This window comes from Cyprinus carpio, chromosome B19 (genome assembly GCF_018340385.1).
Source record: "Cyprinus carpio isolate SPL01 chromosome B19, ASM1834038v1, whole genome shotgun sequence".
Taxonomy (NCBI): Eukaryota; Metazoa; Chordata; class Actinopteri; order Cypriniformes; family Cyprinidae; genus Cyprinus; species Cyprinus carpio.
Window position 1 is genome coordinate 16,579,250 of NC_056615.1, and position 27,503 is coordinate 16,606,752.

Consider the following 27,503-nt stretch of genomic DNA (forward strand, 5'->3'; position numbering starts at 1 on the left):
AAAATACTGTAAAACTCATAATTCTTTTTTCATTTAGCTAAAGAAAAAAAACATTCAATTCAATTTCGCCCCCAGATGAGGAGCCTGCTGGGAAGGATGGGAGAGAGTATGAGAAGGAGAGCGAGAGAGAGAGAGAAAGACAGGGAGGTATTGTGTTAGTAAGGCTGCAGTGGTTCAGTGTTTGCTTTGGTTTCTAGGGTAACACCAGACTGCAAAGAGATAACTTAAACAGATGTGGAGAACCTGAAGGAGGGAGGAAGGGAGGGAGAAAAAGACGAAAAAAGAAATCAGGAAAAATAACGAAACGGAAAAGCCACAGATAAATCCGCCTTGTCTGTGAGTGTTTCTGGTATTTTGGTGTTTAAAGAAAGAGCAAATCATGTCCAGAGAGAGAGAAACCAGAGCGATTAAAAGAAAAGACAAAGGGGAAAAAAATGGAGAAAAAAAATTATGAGAAATTCATGTGATTTACTGATTTAAAAAAAAAAAAAAGGGAAAAAATCTTTTTATGAACATGGATGGCAGGCATGCAGGTTGTTGACACTGTCACAGATATAAAAACATTTTTCCAATTTATTCTTAATTATTCAAGTATACAATTAGGGCTGTCAGAACTATGAAATTGTGTGACAATTAATTAAAAATGATATGAAAAACTGTCTAGTTTGTATATATGTTATCTGCAGCATAACTTTAATACCCACTGATGATTTCCTTTAAAGATTGTAAACAAAAATGATTTAATATAACAGGAATGTGATATTCCAAATATTTATTAATTAAATATTACTATATAAAATATAGTGAGTGACGTGACATTCAAAAAAAGTGACGTGACATTCAGCCAAGTATGGTGACCCATACTCAGAATTCGTGCTCTGCATTTAACCCATCCAAAGTGCACACACACAGAGCAGTGAACACACACACACTGTGAACACACACCCGGAGCAGTGGGCAGACATTTTTATGCTGCGGCGCCCGGGAGCAGTTGGGGGTTCGATGCCTTGCTCAAGGGCACCTAAGTCATGGTATTGAAGGTGGAGAGAGAACTGTACATGCACTCCCCCCACCCACAATTCCTGCCGGCCCGAGACTCGAACTCACAACCCTTCGATTGGGAGTCCGACTATCTAACCATTAGGCCACGACTTCCCAAGTAATGAGTCCACTTAAATTCACATAATTTTTATGGAACCTAGCCCTCTTAAATAAAATAAAATAAAAATAAAATAAAGTCTTATTTAGGACTAATTTAGAGAGAACATGTCCTGGAATATCTGCACTTGTAAAAAATCTAATTGTAACAGATTATAGCATCTAAAATGCCTCCTTTTTCTTAAACATTCACATACATGAATCCTTAAAAAATCTAACGCTGGTTGATGCATGAGTGTTTATGCATCCGTGTGTATGCACGTGTGAACATCCAGTTTCAGAGAGGGAGGTAATTATGAATGTATTCTTTCAAGTCCTCAGCAGTGCGACGAAAGTTCCTCCTTTCATCTGGAAAAACCAAATCTGGTAGGCCGAATTAAGAGAGACAAATTAAAAAGATAAAATTCCCTTTCTAGTCAGCAGAGAGAGACCTTCAAACCCCTCTTGGACCTTTGACAATTCAGAAAGCAGCGGCAAAAATGAATGTTTCTGTCCCAAAAAGCATCATCTCAACCATAGCTGCTCCGAAAATAATTAATAGATTAAAATGATAATTGGAATCTCAAACCTCCCCTCCCTTCCCCACAGATCCTTACAAGCTGTACATGGCGGACGAATTGAAATTAAGAAAAAATGAGAGTGGAAAAGAAATGAAATAATAAAAGTGTGTGAAATATTGATAGCGTCTGATGTATTGTCTCATCTGCGAGATCACTGAGGGCTGACCATGACAAACAGGGGAACTGAAGAAGAAAATTGACCAGCACAATGATCTATAGAAAACGATCATTCATAAAGCGAGCCGGCTCCTCTTCAAAGCGCCCATATTAACATCTATTCTCAATGTTGTATTTCACTCTCTTCCAAAGAAAAGAGCTGTTTATGGAGCAAAACCGAATGAAACAATCCTTACCAAAACACACTCAAATCGATATAAGATCAAGGCAGCCATGCAAAATTGCTTGCATCTCCTGTATCTTTCCCAAAAACTGTGAGTGGATTAAAAGTGCCATTTTATCATTGAAGCTAATTTAGACTATATTTAAAGTGTCAATTATTATTCCCAAATCGAGTGCTTGTTTTAGCCACCTGACCTCATGCGCGCTGATTCAACAAGTGCTGTGAGTTTGCCCTTTGTTATGACCTCTGCAAAACAGCTTATCTGTTTCCACAAGAATACTCAAACCAAGCATCATTAAACCCTCAATGTCAAGAGTCACAGAAAAGTGCAGGGTCTACAAATACATCTAGTAAGGTTAACACAAGACAGGTTCTTCACGATAACCATCTCTTTGAGGGTCAGAGGAAACTCGTTAGAATATTTTCCAATAATTCTAAAATATTTTTTGCCACATCTGGGCCATAGTTTGGGGTCTGTAAGAATTTTGATGTTTTTGAAACAAGTTCTATCCTATGCTCACCAAGGCCGCATTTATTTGATAAAAATACAGTGAGAATGTACTAAATATTGAACAGTTATATTGTAAAATGTATACTTTAATACATTTCATTTTTTATATATTTCCATGAGCCATTACACCAGTCTTCTGTGTCACACGATTCTTTAGAAATCTTTCTAATATGCTGATTTGCTACTTATTTCTTTTTATTATCAATGTTGAAAACTGTTAATTGCTTAATATTTTTGTCAAATCATTTTGCAGGACTCTCTGACTAACAGAAAAGCATATATTTTAACAGAAATATTTTGTATCATGCCTTTGTCACTAGATCACTTTTCTTCTTGTTGAGTATTCATTAATTTAAAGGGGTCATGACCTGAAAAATCTAAATTCCCTTAATCTTTTGACAAATAAGAGGTCATTGTACTATAAAAACACCCTGTAAGTTTTAAAACTCAAAACTTTGTTGTTAAGTCTAAAAACAGCTTATATTGAAGCCAATCTGCCAAATGATAGCTTGTGGAATGTACCACTTTATGACATAATAGTGTCACTAAACACCGCCTCCGCAGAAGATGATCAATGCCTGCTTCTACATCACTGCCTGTTTAGCCCCGCCTACCGATTCTACATCACTGCATGTTTAGCCCCACCCACCAATTCTACATCACTGCCTGTTTAGCCCCGCCTACCCATTCTACATCACTGCATGTTTAGCCCCGCCCACCAATTCTACATCACTGCCTGTTTAGCTCCGCCTACTGATTTGCACACATACTGCAGTAGGTAAATGACAAGAGCGACAAAGGCAGGTCGACGCAGAAACCAAACGATAAACTTTATTTAATGAACTTTATTTTTAACGAAGTTCCAGACCGCGTTATTAAGAACTTGGCCTTCGTTCTCTTCATTTTACTGTGGATTTGTTTATGAACCAGGCAGGATTTTCAGAAAGATTGAAACTAAAAGATGATCCTGATAACATTATATGTGGACCTCAGAGAACAGTATAAAATAAAACACAAAGGCAGTTCATGATCCCTTTAAATTAAATCTTACTGAATCACAGTCCTCACAAACACAAACTGAAACCAATGGAGTACTCATAAAAGCAGGAAGTGCAAAACATGTTTTAATAGCCGCCAGCAAATGTTTTCAGATGTTATTGTTGAAGACAGAGAATGTGCTGCAGAATTGACGTTTTGGTGACAGTGGTGCTTAAAGGATGAATTTAGAAACAGAGAGGGTTTTAGTGCATGGTAAAAACCCTTTAAATTCATCCCCACATTTGTTCTGTCAGATCAAGGTATGAGATGTCTAGCTTCTGTCAGAATGAGGAGTAAAGCTGCTTGTGAACTGTCATATTTGAATGTTCACTTCAAGTTCAAGAGGTAAAAAGTCTGAGGACTGTCTAATGAACAGCAAAATCCTTTTATTTAGATAGTCTAGCATGAAAGCCATTAAAAGCAGACGTCCTTTAGGAGCAAATCACCTGGGCGGCAATGACCTCTTCATTAGTCCTCATCAGAGATAAGTTACTGCTAATGTGAGCAAGCATCATTAGGGATATCTCAGCACTAGTATAAATTTACACATGTCCTCACTCGCATTAGGAAATACTGCACTTGTATAGTAATGAGTGTGTGGTCAAACCTGCTGGAAAGGTTCAAGAGCTCGTGTTTGTCTGCAGCAGTGGATTTGTCCTCCAGCTCCCACAGCAGAACGTTGATGAGATGAGAGTTCTTGATGACAATGGGCACCTCCTCGAACATGTTCTCATAACCCACGCTAGCCTTCTTCAGCCTGCACACACAGAAAAGAGATTTTCATTGTCATTGATCCATTCATATATTTTCAGAATCTGGACGTGACCTCTGTCAAAGATTTGACATCACATTTTTGATAACAGCAAGCTAACACTGTGGCCTAACTAGGCACAATACATCAAGTTTCAAGCAATTTGTCAAGCTATATTGAAAGTGAAACAGCTGTGCGATTTGACATAATCATGGCCAATTTGGAGGAGCAGGATTATGGCCCAATCAGATTTCACAGTGGGCAGGGCCACCCAGCATGACACTGAAATCAACAGAAACCAATCAACAGACAAAAGGTCCTTGCTCATTGAATATAAAGAAAAAAACATCACTAGATTGCTTACTTTCACTACCTTTCTTTTGAACACCCTTTCTACTTCCTTCCAATCAGTTTCTGACTTTATCCCCCTCATTAGGATCTGCCTGTGGTCGAGTCTCCTGCAATGTGGGAGTGAAAGGCACTGAGTAAACAGATCACTCTAATTAAATGATTGGATGATTTCAACTCTTCTCCATTACTAATCGATCCATTAGACAAGCACTCTAGGCTGATTAGTCAACTGATTTCAAAAGGCAGTTTTTGTTTTGATGTTTTTTTTTTTCAGATCAGAATTATAAGAGAATATCTCAAGCCAAACTACAAAGAAGACTGAACTAAACAAGGGAATGGACCCTTTAGCCAGAGTCTCAGCCAGTCCATCATTCACCAATACAAAAATGCTAGATGTTGTCTACAACAATATATAATAACTTAACAGTTAATTAATACGTAAAAGAAAAAGGTTATACAAATTATATTTAGAAATACATTTAGGTATAACATAAATAAATAAACAGAAAATATAATATAATACAATATAATTAAAAATGAATAGTATATCCTCTTTTATATATACACACACACACACACACACACACATTTCATATTCTGGTCATATTTTTTTCCAAGCACATTTACCAATTCCAAATCACATACATCTGAACAATTACTACTTTTGTATTTAGTCATTTATAACCTGATTAATAATTATACATACCCTGGTATAATGCATTTTTCACTCCCAGTCCTTGTTAACAATTACATATCACTTATAAATTATTAAATATGACATTATTGGTAGTTATTAAGATTGATGTGCTTGGGAATTGGTAAAATGTTCTTGGAAAAAAAATATGACTAGAATATCAACTTACATAATAATTATATGCGTGTGGGGAATGTATATATATATATATATATATATATATATATATATATATATATATATATATATATATATATATATATATTATTATATATATATGAGTCTGTGTGTGTGTGTGTGTGTGTGTGTATACAGTATATATATATATATATATACATATATATATAAAAAGTCACTCTCACACACACACACATCTGTATTAACTTCATTGACTCCCAGGGATTTAAATGCTTACCCATCTGCTGAGAAGTCCTTCTCTCTACAGATCTCCATGAGTTTTGGGGTCAACCTGTAGGCTTTCAAGCACAAAGACCCCTGGGCTGTCTTGATTGGATCTACAGAGAAAGACAACCAAAGACAAAACATGGATGGTCTTTCTGAAGATAGCAAACAAACCAAAGTGTTCCGACTTGCTCAACACAGGGTACTATCTATAAGCTTCAAAATCAATAAACACTGTAGCAAGACCACCGTATTAAAGGTAAAATTAAAGATATGAAGTTTGAAAAGATGCAGTATATGTTAATCTACCAAGGGAACAGAACTGTCAGCCAGTCAAAGTGGATTAATCTCACTGTCAGAAGGCTGACATTTTGAGTGTAAAAAAAAAAAAAACACATTAATGTTCTGTCGAAGATGGGCAAACCTTGCCAGTCAGCTCTGTCCGTTATCCATTATCCAAAGACAGGATTTATAGCACGGTTCTGTTCTGATATTAAATGCATTTAGACACCGTGAAAAGATGATCTTGAAACTCCCCAAATGACATAAAAATGGCAATCTAAAACAACTCACGGAGAGCTCAAGATCTGCTTAGACACAGGTAAGATTCAGTTAGTCTTCTCGAAGTACCTGTTGAAATGGAGTGGACTGAATCAATATCAGGTTTGAGGATGTATTTAAGCACCACTTCTGAATGCATCCACAATGCCTTTTGCAACAACAGTGTACACAGCTTGAAATGATAAAAACAAAACACAAATAAAGAACTAAGCAGAAGTGCATAATGAAAATAGATCTGCACAAAATTTGACTGGTGCCGGTCGCTGTGATGCTCAAAGAGGTTTTTAAGTGTTGTGTTGTGGTTTCTATGATGTTGAGTGGTTTTTATTGTATTGCTAAGTGGTTTCTAGGGTGCTGCCACCCACCAAAATCTCTGTCTTGTGTAGTGTGTTATGCTATGATAATGAGAATATAGCAAGGTAATATAATCCGTAAAGAATCATTTGTATTGATATCAAATTTCAGACCCAACTGTCTGATTTGTTTGTTTGTTTGTTTTTTCAGCTACAGCTGAAAAAAATAATCAAACATACAGCCATTACATTTCCTAAAAAATGCTAAGAATTTCTCAAATTCACAACATATCACTTGAAACAAAATAAAATAATATTAATTTAGAAAAAGAGAAAAACAGGAGAATTTTTCACTAGTTTTTAACCCTTTTTGACTATATAGCATATGCATAAAACCAAGCATACAGCCATAAAATTCCAAAATTTCCTAAGAATTCACAAATTGTGAATTAATTCGATGGATGGATGAGAGATCCCTAATATTTTACCCTCCCATTTCTAAAATGAGCATAAAATCAAGCTCTCAGTAATAACATTTCCTAATAATTTCTCAAATTTCACTAAATATATTATATAATATAATACTATATGTATATAAATATACTACAAATACCAGGAATTAAATCATGAATTCCTTAAAATGACATGATGCATGATGACGAATCAGAAAAAAATTCACTAGTGGTCTCAACTCCAGTATATGTCCTTTACTTAAAAAAAAATAAAAATAAAAAAACACCTAGTACCTGAGAGCCAGAAGAACATATGAAACCATGTCTATCAAGTCTCACCGTTTGTGGACCCATTGGCTCTCTGAATGCTTTCATTGTTCGTGTGGAGAGTGCGTTTGGTGCAGGGTGGGGTTTCTGGCAGCTGCTAGGTGTCTGATATATTTTTAGTGAGGAGCGCCTGCTTGCCACCACAAGGAGGAGACTGAACAAACACTCTGATAGGGATCCACATCTGCCCTGAGGGGGAAGTCTGAGGAAAGTTACAGACAGCGTGGACCACGAGACCGAGAAACGGACAGGGGGCGCGAATGAAGGAGGGGTGCGAAGAACAGTCAAAGTTTTATGTTTACGTTTTCATCCAAATCCGCACTGGAATCAGAGCGCGTTTACGCTGCTGCTGTCCCAGTTAGGTGGGCGAGTGGAGGTGTACAACCTTTGTTCGTGTGAGTTCAGGGAAACAGATCTGACTGTTGTTAATGCAGCTTGTCTGACGAATCCTCCGCCCTCGTGCCGCCATCGGCCCATTGACATCTGGGATGGGTGGCGTCTGTGCCGGTGGATAAGGGGGTGTCCGGGTCCTGAATCCACTCCTGAAGGTACACATCAGCTCTGCGATAGCAGGCTAAATAAACAGAGGGGAGGAAACCCTGTCTAGACGAGGCTGCTGCCGGCCCGCTACGCACACCAGCCTCCTGTTTACACAAGGGGGGAATGCTGTCCACAGCCAAGAAACGATGGGGTAGAGAGAAGGAGAGAGAGAGAGAAGGGAAAGTAGTAAAGCAAAGCGGTGCAGTAGGAAAGAAGAGTGTGTTTGGGTGAGGGGTGCTGAAACATGCTGCTCTGTGTGAGTGTGTGTTTGTGTGGAAGCATGTACAACAGAAATAGAGATAGGGAAGTCCAGAGGAAAAAAAGCAAGGTGATACCAGAAAGGAGAGCTAAATACCTCAGACACTATGTTTATACTATATATGCACATAATTTTCCCATTAAGGTCCATTTTCTAGTTATGCCTTTTATTTAGAAGGTATTTACATGCTTCACAGCTATTGGAATATTTATATATACATATAATCAGCATTATCCGAATAAACCAAAATGTTTTCTGGAAATAAAGTTCTTAACATTTTTAATCATTTCGGAATTTGGACAGTAAATATAACCAGCTTATTCATGTCCACCTCAACACGAATGACGTTGGTCATTAAATTCTAAGAAATGTAGACCATGACATTTTGAATGTTTGTAAAATGCGACCCTGGACCACAATTTTTTTTTTTTTTTTTTGAGATTTATACATCATCTGAAAGCTGAAAAATAAGCTTACGATATTTGGCCGAGAATAATATAACTATTTCAAAATATTGAGAAAAATGCCTTTAAAGTTGTCCTTAGCAATGCATATTACTCATCAAAAATTAAGTTTTTATATATTTATGGTAAGAAAATATACAAAATATATATTTATGGAACATGATCTTTATTTAATATCCTAATGATTTGTGGCATAAAAGAAAAACTGATAATTTTGACACATACAATGTATTTTTGTCAATTGCTACAAATATACCTGTGCTACTTATGACTGGTTTTGAGGTCCAGGCCCAGGGTCACAAATGTTAGTAGAAAACAAATGTGAGTCTCTCTCATTTCAAATGTGTTTTTTGACTTGACTTTTCACAACTGTTTATATGTAATATCACTAAGAAAATACCTTTGTTTCAGCTCCACATGATTTCTTCAGAAATTAATTATATTTTGTTGACAGATTTGGGGCTGCAAAACTTGAAAACAGTTGTTCTGCTTAATATTTGTGTGGAAATTGTGATACATTTTCAAGATTGTTTGGTCAATAAAAAGTTTAAAAGAATAGCATTTATTTGAAATAGAATTTGTTTTCCGCTGATATAGAAATATTACATTTCTATGCACGTTTATGCGTTTTTAGCTGACAAACTGGGAAAAAGAAAATGTGCTTTCTGTGGATAATAAAACTATTTTATTGGAAAAAAGCAGGAATAGTAAAAAATTTAAATTTGGTTCTTTTGCTGTTGTAGGACCTTTGAAATAGCTGAAATCATTTGGCAAAAAGAAATGGACAAACATTTTATATGCACATTCTGCCTTACAGAGACAAATAAAAAAGTATGAGAGAAACCCACCATATATAAGCACAACTGACTCTTCGATGGCGTGCTGGTAGCTGAACTGAGAGTCCAGAAGGGCCCGGCTGACAAAAGAACCGTAGAAAGTTGACTGGTACCAACCCACATGAAGATGATCAATGTTTACATGGCGCAAACTTCTCATCATCTCCATCTGATACTGAACTACAAGAGAAAAGAGAGAGAAAAGGCATCAGGGTGGGGGAGAAGGCGTGATGTAGTGTTTCTCAATTGCACATTTTGCTTGACGATTATTGTCTCTCTCATTATGTGGAGCTCTGAGTGGCTCTTCACCTGAACAATAGGTCACAGTCACAACAAACAACTGTGAACATCTATATTTCTTAATTGAAGATTATGATATTTTGATCAATACAGAATTGAAAATCATTATACAAAAATAAATCCTAGAAAATTTAAGTAAGAATACTTAATTATTATACATACACCAATAAAACAAAAAACAAATATAATGTGTTTGGCTATTACAGTGCAAAAAAAAAAAAAAAGACACTTTATTAATTGGTATCTTTGCCTTGTTTTTCAGTAAAACAGTCTATATACTTAAAACAAGACAATAATATATATATAATATATATATATATTAGGGCTGTCAAATGATTAATCACGATTAATCACATCCAAAATAAAAGTTTTGTTTACATAATATATGTATGTGTACAGGGTATATTTATTATGTATATATAAATACACACACATAAATTATATATTTAGAAAATATTTACATGTATATACATTTATATATTTATATTCTTATATTTTATATTATTTATAAATATATTTAATATATAAACATAACATATTCTTCTTAAATATATACATGCATGTGTGTGTATTTATATATACATAATAAATATACACAGTATACACACATATATTATGTAAACAAAACTTTTATTTTGGATGTGATTAATCGTGATTAATCATTTGACAGCCCTAATATATATATATATATATATATATATATATATATATATATATATATTCTATCATTATTATTTCAGAAAATCAGAAAATTAAGTTAAGGTGGATGCTTCAGCCATATGAAAAAAACAGCATCAATATCCTGTTAAACTCAAAACTTTAAAACCTATATTCACAATTTAGCACAATAGCATCTGGATGCCTTAATATTCAGAAGGATTTTAGGATAAAGTTACGATAACTGAGGAAAACTAAAGTAAGATCAAGGTAATCTTATTTGAATCCACAAATGATTAAATAGCAGTCTGTTTATGCTCAGTGCATAAATCGTCTGTGCTTCAGTGCCATGTAAAAACACATCCTTTCCTTTTCTAGCATATGCACCATGAGCTTATGAGCAAAAACCCTCTCTGACAGAACTCAGACAACCTTGATAGGGGTTTTAATGCTTAAATGAAATGGATTCTAAGTCTTGGACATTCAAGACCTCTGTTAGCAGTCCAATCTCACTGTAAGTATAGCCAGTAAGCACTGTTTACTACTGTAGCTTAGTGAATTGATATTAAACATTACATTTCTGTCTGGAAGAAAAAGTTACACTTTGTAATTAAATTCTACAGCTTATATGTGACCGAATGATCAACAAAGTAAGTGTAAAAAACCTTAAAGAAGATGCACAATAGCTCAATGTTACTAAAAAGAAGATTTTGACAAGCTGATAATATATTGGCTGAGCCCAAGAGTCTTAAAATTCTCTTGCAAAGTGCATGCTGTAGAGGGCTAAGAAAACTCATATTTGTCCATCCCTAGTGTACAGTATGATCACAGAAATATCTGTGCAAGTACACAAACTTTCGGGACAGACATGCACTTACGGAGCACTGGGCTTCCTGTCAACCCTGGAAACTTCGACCCAAACACGGCCAGATTTGGTACTACAGACAGCGATAAATGTACGAACACAGACACATTAACTCCTCGGCTTAGCTGGACAACAATTTCCACTCTCGTGTGCCAAGCCAGAATCCTGGTGTCCCGAAAATACCCCCTCTGACAATTCAAAGGCCATTCGGTTTTATCCCGAATGCAAAAGGGAGATAGCAGGATTATTAACAGAGGAAACATGTCGAGGATGAACATAACAAGGGTCTTCATTTTATTAAAACAGCCAGAGTGTCTCATAAGGTACATTAAATAAGAAGTGGTCCGCTCTCATGAGAAAACATCTGTGATATGAAGACTAGCCGTAGGATGGAAGGCAACAGTAACTCAAAAATTTGAAACTAATCAAATGGTTGATCCTTTGGGGGGCAGAAAATCTCTAAAAGGAAATGTGTGAGAAAAGAGGGTTGGAGGGGACGAAAACAAATGGCTCTTTTAGAGTGGATACAAAACGGACTTCAAAAGCAGTGAAAATTGTGTGCATTCCAGTACACGGCACAGTTTTAAAACCACAAACCAGATTTTGCAAGGACAAATGAGTTGCACGAGAATAAAGAAAAAAAACAAAAAAACAGAAAAGATGTAAAAAGAAAAAGAGAGACAAAACGAACAAACCCAAACCCCCTAAAACACTTGAAACAACAACACAAAAAACAAGATAATGAGAGTCTTGCTGATGGCATCCTGTAATTAAATGGATTTTCATACAGAAAAAACACCACCCTAAAAAAATAAAAAAATAAAAACAAGGCCAAACCCACCAGATTTTCTGCATGGAAGATTTTTTTTGTTGCACGATCCGAGACCTCGCATTAACTTTTTGACTTCTTCTGTGGACACTTCAAATGTTGTGGGTTACAAACAGAAAAACAAGGAGGCCTAAAAATGGCAGATCCGTACAGCAATGTTGGCGTCTCAATTTTAAAATGCTAATGTTAAAGTAGTACCAAAAAAAGAAATGATCAAAGAGGTCAAATTAAACAGTACAACATCATCATCACTCTTTATCACCTCAAGGTCAAAGTAGCAAGGCAGAGTGTATTTTGGGTTGTGTAAATATAACAGCCATTGCTTTTGTCTGTACTTGAATCGTGCGGCTTGTTACAGAGAAATGTGCTATATTCCAAGCAACTGGACTAACAATTTTCACCTAGCAAACCATAAAACTATGAATATAATATTCTAGACATGTGTCGGTATTCGCTAATGTGATATATCACGATAATGAATATGCACGATATTGTTATCATGAGCACTTCAAAATACAAAGAATCATTATTTATTACAAATTATTCAAAATTTTGAATGTTGTGATGAGTGGGGTGGGGATTTTATTTTGTGTTTTGTTTCTGTTTGCGCTCTTTTGTGTTTATTTTATTATTAACGTTTCATTTGAATGTTTGCCAGTTCCCGCCTCCTTCTTCCCAACCTATGAACTGCGTTACATTGGTTCCGAAACCCCGGAGGAAGGAGGGACGCCAGCTGTCAGAAATCCCTCGCGCAGTAGTGAATCTGCGGTGCCATCGAGCATGGGATGTGTAGGGACAGCTGCCATCCGTGAGGGAACAGAGGAGTCTCCGCCATTCGCCTGAGGCCGGAGCCTGCTGCCATCCACCATGATGGGGAGGAGCAGGGAACGGGGGACTCCTGCCGGCTGCCTGAATCCGGAGGAGCCGTCACCTGACCTACGAACTGCATTACAAATGTATTTTAAGAATACTTTTCACATCAACTGGTTAAATGCACAACACCACTGTAAGCTGTGTCAAAGACGCATACTCACTCTGATGTAAACAAGCATGGATGAGAAGCGCAAGGCGGAATGCATGAAAGACGTTCTGGATGAAAGTGCACTTTCACTCTCTGACAGCAGATGGCGCTGAACAGCACAAATGCGTCCATTACCCCGGAAACCCTGTAAACAAATCAGCTGCCTACTTTCTGTTTCTGAAACGTATTTAAATTATTTTTAAAAAGCCATTCAGATTTGTGTATTCATTATGGTGTTCATCACAGCACTTTTTTACATTTTAATCTGGACTACAACATGCCTTAGATATTATTTGAAAGTTTTTTGTTATACTGTATTATGAAAACACTTTTTTGCAACTAAATTTCAATATTGTGATAATACTGTATACCGTGATAAAAACATTAGCAATTAATCGCAACATGAAAAATTGATACCGGCATATCCCTATGATATTCTCAATGTTAGGGTGTGCAAACAACCACTTCACACGCTAGCAACATGATAAAAACCACTCAAAACATATTAGTAATCCAACAGAAACGCCCTGACAACCATATTATGGTGGTGATTCACTTCCGAAAAATGTCAAAGTATAATTTTTGTTCATGTTTTCTATCCAAATTAACTAAAAGGAAACCAAAAAGTACTTTCCATCCCAAAATCCTACTTTTACAGGAACAGTCTCATATCATTTACAACTATAGTCATCTAAAAGTAACCTTAACACAACCTCAAACTAAATTTAATTCTAATACAAATGACTCAACACAACAGCTCACCATGTGACTTTTTCCTCAATCCTTCGGTGCCATGCAGAGGACTGGCGTAAAGGCGTACACATTAAAAACAGGCCTGTGTTGTGCTAATCGGCTCAGTGAGACACTGGGGCCACTGGTTTATGGAAAGGTTCAGCTCACATAGGCCCCATCCCAAATGGCACCAGAGTCTACACTTTGTAACATGGCCTACTGGGTAATAGTCCGCTGTGAAGACCACACCAATGCAAAAGGGCACATTGTGCCGTTCGTGAGCACCTTAAAATGTCAAACGGGACGCCCCATGGCTGCAAATCCACATCAAGTGCGGCATTCGGGACTGGGACCACAGTCATTCTGGGATAGGCTTGAATCCATTTTATTTTAGATACTGATGAAAAGTATCATTATGTCAAAATTTGTAAGTCAAGAAGCTATTCTTTTTTTAATAAAATAGGACATTTTGAATGATAATTAGTAATAGAAAAATTATAAATATAACATTTCCTGGATGGATGAAATGTTCAAAATGAACCTGACCACTGCAGAACTAGTGTTTTTTTTCTTCATACAGATGTATTCCTTTATCGTGTCCTGGATAAATAAGGACAGGATCACAGGTGACACACGTCATCTGCAGGCAAGTCGATACAATTTCTGCACACGCTGAAACCTGGGGCAGCAACATGCTACAGCCCATCACCTGGAGTGCTAATGAGAGGCGCCATCTCACTCTTGTTCCGTCTACGCTCCCATCTCGATCTCTTGGTCCTTTTCTTCATTTCTCTCCACCCCCCCTTTCTGATACAAGGCTCCTGTCTCACAGACTTGTTAGATAAATTCAGACAGTGACAGCTTGTCAGGACTCTGCGACAGGGTAGGATAGCCCAGAAAAATGTGTGAAGATCTACTTCCCCGAAAGGCATGCAAAATTCAAGATCTCAGCACACTTAAAGCGGTAGGTCACCCAAAATGAAAATTCAAGGAATACCCGTATTATTTTCATTATATTTCCAGTAACTAATAAATAGCCCATGCATAGTAACATTTTTTACTTTGTCTAAATAAATAAAATAAATGAAAAATACATATAAAATACTACAAATAAAAAAAATAGATTACTGTTCAAAAGTTTGAGGTTGGTAAGATTTTTAACATTTAGTTTTAAGTCTCACAGCAGCTGCATTTAAATTAGCATGTAAAAACATGCTAATCTGGTGCTTAAATTTATGTATTTGTTAAAAAAAAACATTATATATATATATATATGTATATATGCGTGTGTGTGTGTGTTAAAAACATATTTTTCTGCTTATTATTTTGTAAAAACCATCTTTGATGAATAGAAAGTTTAAAAGAAAAGCAATTATTTTAAAATGATTTTTAACATCAAACTTAAACTATAATGTCATGTATTAATCAATTTAATGCTTGCTTGCTGAAGAAAAGTATTTATATATATATATATATATATATATATATATAAATATATATATATATAATATGTGTGTGTGTGTGTGTGTGTGTGTGTGTGTGTGTGTTTTTTTTTTAAGTATTTCTCTTAACAAATAAACTGATAATTATTTCGGGATAAGCTAAAGATGGCATTTAACAGTGTTACTAAATTCATAGAATTTTTTTAAATAACTGGCAAAGCTTTAAAATTAAAAAACATTTAATAATAGTAACCAGTATGTTGTCAATAAATTGTTCATCCATAGAAAATCCTGCCATCATTTACATCCTCTCTTGTTATTTAAAACTTGTAGAACTTGCTTTTTTCTGTAGAACACAAAAAATAATTTACAATGTTCACAGGGGATTTCAAGCTCCAAAAATCCTTATTTCTGCAACCAATGCTGACTTTTTTTGTTTGTTTGTTTCAACGATTATATATACAGTATATGAGCTGTTTAATGATGAACATCATAAATCAGGTTCATATACTCATTCATATGAGACTATACATTCCTGTAAGGATGTCACAAACTCATTAGAATTAACAGGCATGGGTTTCTGATTCTATACTATAAACTTTAGCTTATACTGACTTCAAAACGGCTACACCAGCAATGAATATATCCTCAGAGCTCAAAAAACTTTGACCTTTCGTTTTCTTCATGCACTTCTCCTGTCTCTTAAACCTACAATTCCACAGCTAACGTCACACCAGCCGTTAGCACTGACCGTCTACAATGTCCTTGTTTGTCCTTTAGAACTTTAAGCAGCAGAAATAGCAGACCTGTCAAAGCTGAAATCACACTTGCACTTTGTACCCATCTAAACAAGGATGTGAAGCATTAAAGACCCTATTCATGCTTTAAAAAAAATAAAGCACAGTGGCATCAGCTGGCGTTTAGCTAAAGAGCTATGGCGCCATCTAGCGTAAGCACTTTTTCTGGTCATGTCCTAATAAACCAGAACCTCTACTTGTAGATCTGTATGATCTGCAGGCAATCACCGACACACACATGTAAACACACAAACAAGCAAGTAATCAGCAGGGCAAATAAAACAAACAAGCCTGCTACTGGTTTCCATAATTCATAAAATACGGCATAAATTGAATCTAAATCAAATAGGAGACATTCCTGACTGTTTGGCTAAGGTCTTAAGCTTGACACGGCCCGTACATGTCTCTCAACAAAGACACAGTGTCAATACGTCCCAATGCTTAATAGCATCACATCCTGAGGCCTTTCTCTCTGCTAGGCAAGCTGAACTAAGCTGTTGTAACCCCTTCAGCTATCTGACCGCCTCGGTGCACGCTAAGCCCCTCGGGAAGCGGGAGGTGTATCTGTCTCTCTCTCCGTTACTCCATGGTCCCTGCCTCCTAATTACACCAGAGGAATCATCTACACCAATCTGTCAATCATATTTCCGCTGAGCAGCAAGGCATTGCTTCTGCCCTGAAGAGATGGAGAAGGAAAGAAAGCTAAAGAAGATCGACACCTCCCTGGTGGGCTCCATAAGCTCGAATGGAAGAGGTGCGTGTCTGCTGTCTTTGTGTTCGTACATCCCCTTTACGGTCTTGTTTTACTGCTGTTCTTTGATCTAGTTATATTTATTATTTTGATTTAAGATCATACTCATAAATCAAAGGGTGTGAGCACTGTGATGGAAAGAACAACGAAGAGATGCATCAGTCAAAAAAGATGTGCAGAAATGCTGCATATATACATGTGACAGCTATTGATTAAAACCAGTGAAGCTAGAAGGTTGAAGGTCACCATATATCAAAGCTTCCTGGGTCAATGAGATTTTATCTTGTCCACTAATTTATTCAAATGACAATTCATTTGATACCAATCAAAAGTTTGCAGTCATATGATTTTAGTATTTTTGTAAGAAAGTCTCATATGCTCAACAAGGATGAATTCATATGATCAAAAATACAGTAAAAATAGTAATATTGTTAAATATATATTTATATTATATAAACTGTTTTCTGTTTAATAGAATGCAATTTATTTCTGAATTTTTTAGCAGCCATTACTTCAGTCTTCAGTGTCACAATATCCTTCAGAAATTCTAATATGCTAATATGCTGCTCAAGAAACATTTCTTATTATCCATGTTAAAAACAATGGTGCTGTTTAAAATGCTGTTTCAAGATTTTTCGATGAACAAAGTTCCAAAGAACAGCATTTATTCCTGAAATACAAATATTTTGCATTATTATAAATGCCTTTACTGTGACTTTGATCAATTCATCCTTGCTTTATAAAATAATACATACCTCTTTTCTATAAGGAGGATGTATTAATTTTTATTTATTTAGATTTGTTTTTCCTGGTGAGCAAATGTGGTATGACATTTGGTCATTAAGTTGCTAAATATCAAAAATATTTGACCTGTTCTTGACAAGGTCAGGCTGTAAAATGTCATGTGGCATCTCCTCATATTTATGAATGAATAAATAAATTCATGACATCGGTTAAAAATATATATATATTTTTTTTTATTTTTTTTTTACCTTGAAAAACGGAGTCATTAAACTGTCTTGAAAATGTCATAAAAGTTTTCCGAAACCAATATGAATGCAAAGAGTATATTCCTAAGAAGATACCAGCAGGGGAAAAAAAGTCAGAACAACTAAAATGGGAACATGAGGGATCCAGGCTTTAAGGGAGACGTATGAAGGATGTCTGATTCCCCGATGTTAAAGAGATAACCTGGTGCTGATGTCTTGCCGAGCATGACCAAAGCGAGCCTCAGCGAGAAGCTCATATCCATCACTTAGTTGCCGCTTTCTGTCAGGCGCCGAGAAAGACGCCCTATTTTATGACACAAGGGGTCCCACAAAAATAAAACCATGAATCACACACAGCACACAGTGTTCTGATGCTAGTGAACGGCCTGTGGTGAGGAAAGCAGGGAGGGGCCCCTGTGGCGATAAGCCCGTTTCTTCAGAGAACTCTGCGCCATTCAAGTCAGCCAACTCGCATTGAGTACAGCCAATGAAACAAGACCAACAAAGTCAGTAAGTACCCTTGGAGAACACAAACTAGGGTTGGGTAGACGCAAGTGTGCCCCAGAAACAGGGCGTGTTATTGCCAGGAATCACTAGAATGTTCCCAGAACAAGCAATAAGCTATTAAAGCCTTGAATAAAGTCTTGGACAGTGCATGAACTACAAAAACTCATATTCCCAAAACTAGTTGTGGATAAGATTTATTTGATGTAAGATTCATAAAAAAACTTTGTGAGGGACTGGAGTAGTCAATCTGAAAGTACCATGCAAAGTTCAAAGGTCTGCGGTCTTGGTCTCAAAACATGTTGGTCTGGATCTGGTCTTTGGACTTTGACTTTCATCAGGATTCTGGTCTTGAAACATCTAGTTAGACAACAATGCAAGTTCTGCACACCATGTCTAATTCTCCACATACAGACCATAATACATTAAGCCCTAAATCCACAAACCAACCCAAAAATGGACTAGTGTTTGTACACTCCGTCTGCTGAAGCATCTGCTCTGGCAGCTTCAACTCTGCAATGTCTTGACAGAATCACAGACCCAGACTGTCCTGTAAATTCCCATTTTCTGCAAACGATCCCCTGGCAGAATAGCATAAGGCCCATTTCTACTGCTACTACCAATGCAGCATGAGTTACTGTGATCAAATGCTTATGCATTATTGAAACTGTGTACGTTTCTTGAAATTTTAGGATCTTGAGCTCTTATCTTTCTTCATTGTTATGAGTGTGTTGGTTATTAGTAGCTCATTATAAAATCAGGCTACGAGATTCTACCAAAGAGCTAGCATTTGCATGCTCTTTCTGCTAATGTTAATTAGCTTCTTCAACACTGTAGGTTCAGTTTCAGGAGCTAAAAACAAAGCAACAGGGACCACTTTTCCTGTGGTATGCTGTATTGACACCGAGGAGTGCTATAGGTGCACAATAATTAATTTTTAAACTAAACTGCATATCTCATGTTACGAACAAATATTTTAGTGAGAACAATGATCAATGATGCTCACTTCGATATTGTGACGGACACTGCTGGATTCGGTGGAACGGTCTATATATCATCTGGTTATATATCAACTGAAACTATTGTTTTTGCACCCTCCAATGCATCTGGGTCTACTAATATTGATTTAGGCCCTTTATCTATCTACGGTAAATCCATGGTAAAAAATGTAGGTGTAACTTTTAATGATGCCTTGATATTTGACAAGCAGATCAATGGTGTTGTTCGATCTGTCTTTTTTCAACTAAGAACACTGGCAAAGATTAAACCATTTTTATCTTTTTGTGATTTTGAAAGAGTGATGCATGCTTTTGTGTCTTCTCGTCTGGACTACTGTAATTCCCTGTATGTAGGGATTAGTCAATCCTCCCTGTCACAACTACAGATTGTCCAAAATGCCGCTGCAAGGTTGTTAACAGGTTCTCAGAAATGGGAACATATCACTCCCATTTTGTCATCTTTACATTAGTTGCCAGTCTGTTACAGAATTGATTTTAAAATCTTGCTGCTTGTTTTTAAATCTTTAAACGGCCTTGCTCCATCTTATATTTCAGATTTGTTGCAACCGTACACTCCATCAAGATCTCTTAGGTCTTCTGACCAGAAACTTTTGATTGCTCCTCGGTCGAGACGCAAACAGTGGGGGAACCGTGCTTTTGCAGTATCGGCCACAAGGCTTTGGAATAGTTTGCCTTTACACATAAGAATTGCCTCCAGTATGGTGTCATTTAAGTCCCTTTTAAAGACTCATTTTTTTCTCCCAGGCTTTTTTGCTAAATGCTATTCAGTGAAATGTTTTTTGTGAAATGTGTCATTGTTGTTATTATTATTATGATATTCTAATTAGTTTGGCTTCCTAAAACACCAGTGTGAATGTAATTTAGACTGAGACAGTATATCCTAAAATAAAAAGAGGGTTGAGTGTCCCCTTTAAAGTTCAAGTCGAGACTTTTTTCTAACTTAAGTTTTCTTAGTTAACGACATGGATTGGAGCGGTTAATTGTGACTCTCAATGTTCATTAGATAGAATAGTTTAACTTGAAAATGTACAAAATGTATATTTTTTTCCAATTTTTCATTTGTATTTTTTATTTTTTTTTAAAAAGCTGCAGTCCGTAACTTTTGGCGCTCTAACGGTTAATAAACAGAACTGTATGAGTCTTGTGGAAGTACATTGTAGACGGAGCTACTTCTCTCTGTCTATGACGAATTACACAGGTTCTGTGCTACTCCGCAGTGGTTCCACCAGAACCAGTCTGAAATAGTCAAAAACATAGTTTGGAAAATGGATTCATGATGTACTCACTTATTATATTCATTTTGTACATTTTGAACACAAAAAAAGTTATGGACTGCAGCTTTAAATATTGCAATAAATATCGTATCATGAGATTTTGATGTCGTTACATCCCTACAAAGCAGCATCAATTTTACTCAACTGGAATATAGCAAAAAGCTGGCAACAGAGGTATTAAATTGTTTCTTTAGACCAAATCAGGCTAAAACTTATAAATGCTTCAGTTTCCGCCATCTAATGTCCATTCACATTATAGCTGAAAAACCATATGATTACTTGAAAAAATGATTGGCTCATTTAACGGAGAAGCAGGACACCTGTATTGACTTGAGCATCGCAATTTCTTGTTCATTTTCCTGCAAATGAAACCTTAACCTTGGTTGAGCATAACCTGCGGTAAGGAGCAATCTAAAATAATGAGAAAAGCATTTAAGTTGGTTGTTTCTTCTTTCACCCCAATTTCTCAAAAGCAAACGGGTTTACCTTTGAAAAAAGCCCTTGAACCATCAATATCGGTTGTCAAGTGGTAAATGCAAAGGCATTAAATGTAAGGCCAGCTGTCGCATGGAAGTCATTTCATCCAGTTATGCTCTTCATGATCATATAACGACCAAGAAGCATAAGGCTGTTTTACAAGAGCAGGTGCACCATATGTCACAAACATGGTTTGATCATGATGTTGCCATATTCAATATGATAATGACCTCATATGCACATGCAAAATGTCAATAATGTAATTAACACCTTGTATGGTTTCTATAATTATTACTACAGATCTATAATTATTGAAAATTTAAGTGCCACATTTCTAGTTACACATTATATGTGACACGCTCTAGCACAGCAGAAAGTTGCAATGAGCCAACTGAAAGCAAGAAAAAGAAATATAAATGTTTTGGTTTGGTATTTTTAAAATCACAAAGTCTTTCAAGATGACAATTTTATCATGCAATATAAACAATAAATGACATCAGTGGTTATGAAGTTATGAGAATACTTTTAGAATATTTTTGCGCACAAAAAAATATTTTTGTAGCTTCATAACATTACGTTTGAACCACTGATGCCACATGGACTATTTTAATGTTGATGTTTCAGGGTTTGAACGTGTCAGGTGTGTTGCTCTCTATGCAGGGTCAGAAAGCTCTCGGATTTCATCAAATATTTCTTAATTTGTGTTCTGAAGATGAATTTATTCATTTTTTTTATTTTTGGGTGAACTATCCCTTTATATAGATCAACTATATAATAAATACGCCCTGATAATTCAATAAAATAAATAATTTTGTCAAAAAAAAGTCTGGAATCTTTAGAGGGTGTTTTTTCAAACCTTTATCACAGCCACTTTTTAAATGATTATATCTTGATGACGTCTGAAGTAGAAACATAATAATAAAACTTCTAGGTTTAAACATCTCAAAATGATAGAGCAGGTGAAATTTAGCAAATTTATTTAACATTTTAAGACTTTTGCAACTTGAAACCAGCATACAGGGTACTGCATCACTCCAATTACCCTCAACTCACACCGTCACCTCTTGTCTTCAGTTCTGCCTCAAGCGCTCACCTTTGTCTTGGTTGCTGTGCCTACCAGCTGCACGGAGCGGGGGATGCAGAGGAGGAGGATGAGAAGGTGGTGTTGGGCAAGATGCGAGTCATTAGCAGCATTAGCGTTTTCATCCACTTTGTCGCTGCTGTGCGAAACAAACCCTTTTAGTATCCCGCACCACACCACCTTCATTTTACCACACAGAGTTCCGGCGTCGCTCTCCACTCAGGAGTCTGCGTGAAGGATGGAGCCGACCCAGTGTGTGCCCGACACAGATAACTTTTATCTCCCGACACAGACATGCACACCCATTGAAACGCTCAAATCCCAAGCCTGCCAAACACCTTGGCCTAGACATCTCCTTACTCTCGCCGAAGCCACGCAAATGCAAGAGGTGAGACATCAATTTGGGCACTATGTGAATAACGCTGTGAGCGCTACATGCCCCCATGCACAACCCCCCGACCAAAGCGCAAAATAAACTAATATGTCGTCCGAAACGAGGAGGCCAAGGGCACAAAGTCTAATCTGATAAACAGAGCCCACAAGGAGAGAGGTAGAAGTCAATTCTGTGACCTCACCAGTTACACTTTACTGCTAGTTATACATACAGAAAAACAAACAAAAAACACATGAAAGTGAATCAGAAAAGCTAACTGAAAGTATAATCTCCTATGCAATCACACAATCATTGTTTGATGAGGAATCAACTCCAAAAAAAGTAAATTCCTTGACTTGGTATAGCAAAGGAATCGAGCACCATTGTTTACATTCTTCCCCCGTCGTAGTTTTCTTGATGTTATATTAATGCATTAAATACTCATTTGTATTTTTATGGTTACCCTAATTTGTGTTTACAGTCATTAAACTAATCATAAAATCGAACTAATCACAAATCATAAAAACACTGCAAACAAGAATAATCACATCAATAAGTGTATATTATTGTATGTATTTTTGTATTATACTTGTATAGTACTATATTTATTATTTTTAGTATCTTGAACTCTCCTGTCCCAGAAGCTTTTTGCGCATTTAGAACAATCAAAGACTGAAGTTAGATGAGTTCATTAAACAATGTGTTACTTCTCTATTTTTTAAATAAATATTTGATGAAGACTGTTTCTCGTGAATTTTGCCTCTATAAAATTAGGTATTGGGAACAACTATGTAGCAACATCGATAGGCTACTCAAGATAATGACATTTCTAAACTGAACCAATTTGAACAGTCACATTGTTTCAATAAAGGGAATTTAAAGCTTTGTTTTTGAAATCAAAAATAAATGTGTAATAATGACTGCAATCTTGGATTCTATTCTTGATGAAAGTGTACATGTATACAGTATGTGATGTAAATTCAGTCAAAGCGTCAATTTCATTGACACAAAGTTGAGGTCAACTACAAAAATCCTGGAATCAAACACCCCTAGTATAAACCGCAAAAAGATGTAGATGATACAGCTTATGAACAACACGTCACCTGACGTTACATTTACCTCAGGAAAGTCACTCAAAGTGTGTATCTTGTTAGTTAGGGAAAAATTTACTTTGAATTAGCTACTATAGAATCACTAAAATCATAAATATATTATTATTATTATTATTATTATTATTATTATTATTATTAAATACATGAACTATATTCTATATTCACTATATTTTAAATTAATCTGTTAGTGGTAATTGAATTTAAAAATTGTCCGAAAAAAGGCTGGAATCTTAAGAGTGCATTTTCTCAAAAACATTTGTGATGGTCACTATTTAAATTATTATATGCTGACCATGTCATAAGTAGAGACAGTACTAATATAATTAGAAAACTTAGACTTTCATTTAGAGAATAAACCTAACAAAATGACTCAAAATGATAGAGCAGGTCACAGGTAACAGGTACAAATCGGGAACAGTTGTAAAGGTGCATACTGAATGTTACAACGACCCCCCGACTGCGTAAAACAACTAGTATGTTGTCCGAAGCGAGGGGGGCACGGGCGCAGTGGCTAATATGATATGCTGAGCCGATGCTGACTGCCTAATGAAAACAAATCACAGGAAATAAACACTAGTCAATGAATGATGTGCAATAACGCAGGCTGAAATATGCTAATGGGAGTATCAAAATATGTCTTAGGGTTAAATTTACAAATGGAAAGATGGAAATGGACGTGAGTGCGGTCTTTCGTGCCATTAGTGAACAAACATACCCAAACATCTGCCACAAACACACATGCTTTCCACTGACCCTGACCTGAATTAGGTTCGCCTCGGGGTGAGATGCAGCCCGGCTTGTGAGACGGGACGGGCCTTCCGGGCACTCATTACCATCAACTATCCTCCAGGACAGACGGAGAAGACATGGGGAGAAGTGAGGGAGAAAAAAGGAGGAGGAGGAGTAGAGGAAAGTTGCTGGAGGGGGAGGGGGGAATGAAAAGTAAGGGTTTGTTATGGTGGAGACAAGCTGTGGAGCAATGCATTTCAAAGCAAATATTTCTGGGCTTGTGCTGGGAGAGCAAGGGTGGTGAACGGTGCCCAGGGGGCAGTGAAGCAGCACTCGCCTGATCTGATCTAACCGGAGATTAACCGCGGCGCTAATCCTCGCCACTGGCTGCGGCGGAGACGTGACGGGCCGTGCTCAGCCCTCGACAGGGCAAATGACAGAGCCGCATGATCTCGCTCTGATGAGCAAAAACTCATCAGGCCGTGCTGTAAACTTCACAACACTGTTTACCGTCCCTGCAAGCAACACTTAAACTCTTGTGTCCTGAGACAACAAGTGAGCGCATGCAATGGGGTATTCAGGCGGATTGCACATTTGGGATGTCAGCTCAACAGGAAGGGCTCCAAAACAGGGTTTGTGCACACTAGAAGACAGATATGTAAGAGATGGTTTATTTTCAGAACTCAGCTAGTTATGAAACAGCTTTATAGAAGTAGTGCTGGTTAAACGTGAAAATAGGATACATGACGGAAACATGGACCATTCCATTAAGGAAACAAAAGAATTCATTTTGTGTAGATTACTGCTCTAAAGTTTGGGGTTGGAAAGACTTTTAAAACACTTCATCAGAATTTAAAAGAACTGTTTTCCATTTTATTATATTTCAAAATGTAATTTAGATGCAAAGCTGACTTTTCAGCAGTCCCCAGCGTCACACGATCCTTCAGAAATCATTCTAATATGCTGATTTGCAGCCAAAGAAACTTAGAATTTCTTCTAACTATAAAATTTTAAAAACGGTTGTGCTGCTTAATATTTTTATGGAAGCCGCAATATATTTTTTTTTTCAGGATTCTCTGATGAATGGAGAGTTCAAAGGAACAGCATTTTTGAAATACAAATATTTTGTTACATTCTAAATGTCTTTACTGTCACTTTTTAACAGCACTTTTAATGCATCCTTAGTCCAAAAGCAAAAAAAAAAATGACTGACCCCAAACTTTTGAATAGTAGTACATATAATGGCAAAATTACTTCTAAATGTGTTTACAGTTTATTAGGAACAAAAGCTACATCAATTAAAAGAGTGAAGATGTTGTATGGTTGTGCTCACATGCACGACCTGAGTTTGAACCCAGTTTGAGACAGACAGTAGATCAGTTGTCAGTATGAATATGTCACAATAGTCAACTGACTAGTCAATCAGTGAAGTTAACTAGTTAATCTAGACTTTTTTCCCCCCACAGCAGAGCTTTCATTAACATACTTATCTTTAACTTTTGGACAGTTTCCATAGTAAGTCCTCTCTGAGAAGTTAATTAATCTCCTTCAAAGCATCAAAAAAAAATTTATATATATATATATATATATATATATATATATATATATATATATATATATATATATATATATATATATACACACACACACACACACACACACACACACACACACACACACATATATATCAAGACCACTTACTGTCTACCTGGTTTTGAATGCAAAAGCATGACTAATAAGTAGAATTAATGCCCCTAAGAAGCCCGACTGATCCGGATCAGCTGAACCCAAAACCAGCATAATTAAGTACACCGCTTAAGACCAATTAATCAATTAGGCCTAGTCGATTTTGAAAGCATGTAGATCTCCATATTCCTGCTTGCTAAACAGCCCCAAGAGACAAATCCAGCTTGCCAAAAAATTGGTCCAACAATAGGATTAACAATTTTGGTTTATTCAGCCAATAGTATTTGGACAAATGAAATATGAAGAACACTGCAATTCATGTGCTTGTAGATGTGATTGGGCAGGTGGTTGATGATACAGGTTGTTAAGATTTAGACTGTACTGGCATGTGCCAGTGTCTGTTTCCTATGTTAAACTACATCTGTAGTCGAAAGACTGTGTGCCAGACAGGCTTATACCAACCTGATTAATAAATTACTGCATTTAAATAATCAATGGTACAAGAGAGGCAGATATAGGCTCCATGACAGCTCCTCATCAATAGCCCATCATTTTCTCTTCCTTTCAGTCACTTTTGCACACTCGCCTGAAAAATCTTAAACCTGGATAGGCTGGTTTTAGCTGGTTTAATCTGGTCTCTTCGAACCAGCTGAAAAGCCCCATAACCTCTTTAAACCAGCAATCACGCAGGAGTAAACCAGCTTAGACTGGTTAAAGATGTTTTCAGCAGGGTCTGCAGTTATATAACATCAAATTCAGGAAAATGAAGAAGATAAAAAATAAAAAAAAATCACAGCCCAAGCACATTAGGATGCCGAGCACGGCACTTGACTGACGACATCCCTGAAAGCATTCATTTTTCTTCGTCCGCGCGCTGTTAACTGTGGCACACACACCTCTCCTCCTCTCCTCTGTCACAAACCTGAAATCAACTTAAAAATATATCACTCCTGCCACGGAGGTGAAGCCGTAATGCTCCGTTCATGTACAAAATACAAACTTACAAACGGCCTAAATGGATAATCCATTCTCAGTGCACCTCTGCCTGAAACTGAGTTAATCTACAAGATCATTTCCACAATGAATACTCAATTTTTCTGCCAGGAAATATGAGCTGCGGATTACCTCCGACAGCACAGAGCTGCAATCTTTAAGTCATACACAGTTTTATTTATGCATTTATCAGATAAAAAACCCCACCCAGTTGGAGTCACTGAGCTCACACACACACACAGTCACACACAGGCATTTTTGACAAGTCCCATACTGCCACCTACTGGTGAACAAAATGTTATCTTATTCTGCAAGGCTGAAAACCTAAAATGCTT

General features: G+C 36.6%; 1 protein-coding gene across 1 annotated transcript in view; it reads right to left on the reverse strand.

Annotated features, from left to right (window-relative positions):
• Positions 1 to 27,503, reverse strand: part of eif3hb (eukaryotic translation initiation factor 3, subunit H, b) — a 61,754-nt gene that overhangs the window by 14,136 nt on the left and 20,115 nt on the right. The window contains exons 3-5 of the mRNA XM_042745822.1: positions 9,550 to 9,717; positions 5,819 to 5,918; positions 4,215 to 4,364 (exon numbers count right to left, since the gene is read on the reverse strand). Of these exons, the coding sequence (XP_042601756.1) occupies positions 4,215 to 4,364; positions 5,819 to 5,918; positions 9,550 to 9,717 (418 nt within the window). The remainder of the gene's footprint in view (positions 1 to 4,214; positions 4,365 to 5,818; positions 5,919 to 9,549; positions 9,718 to 27,503) is intronic.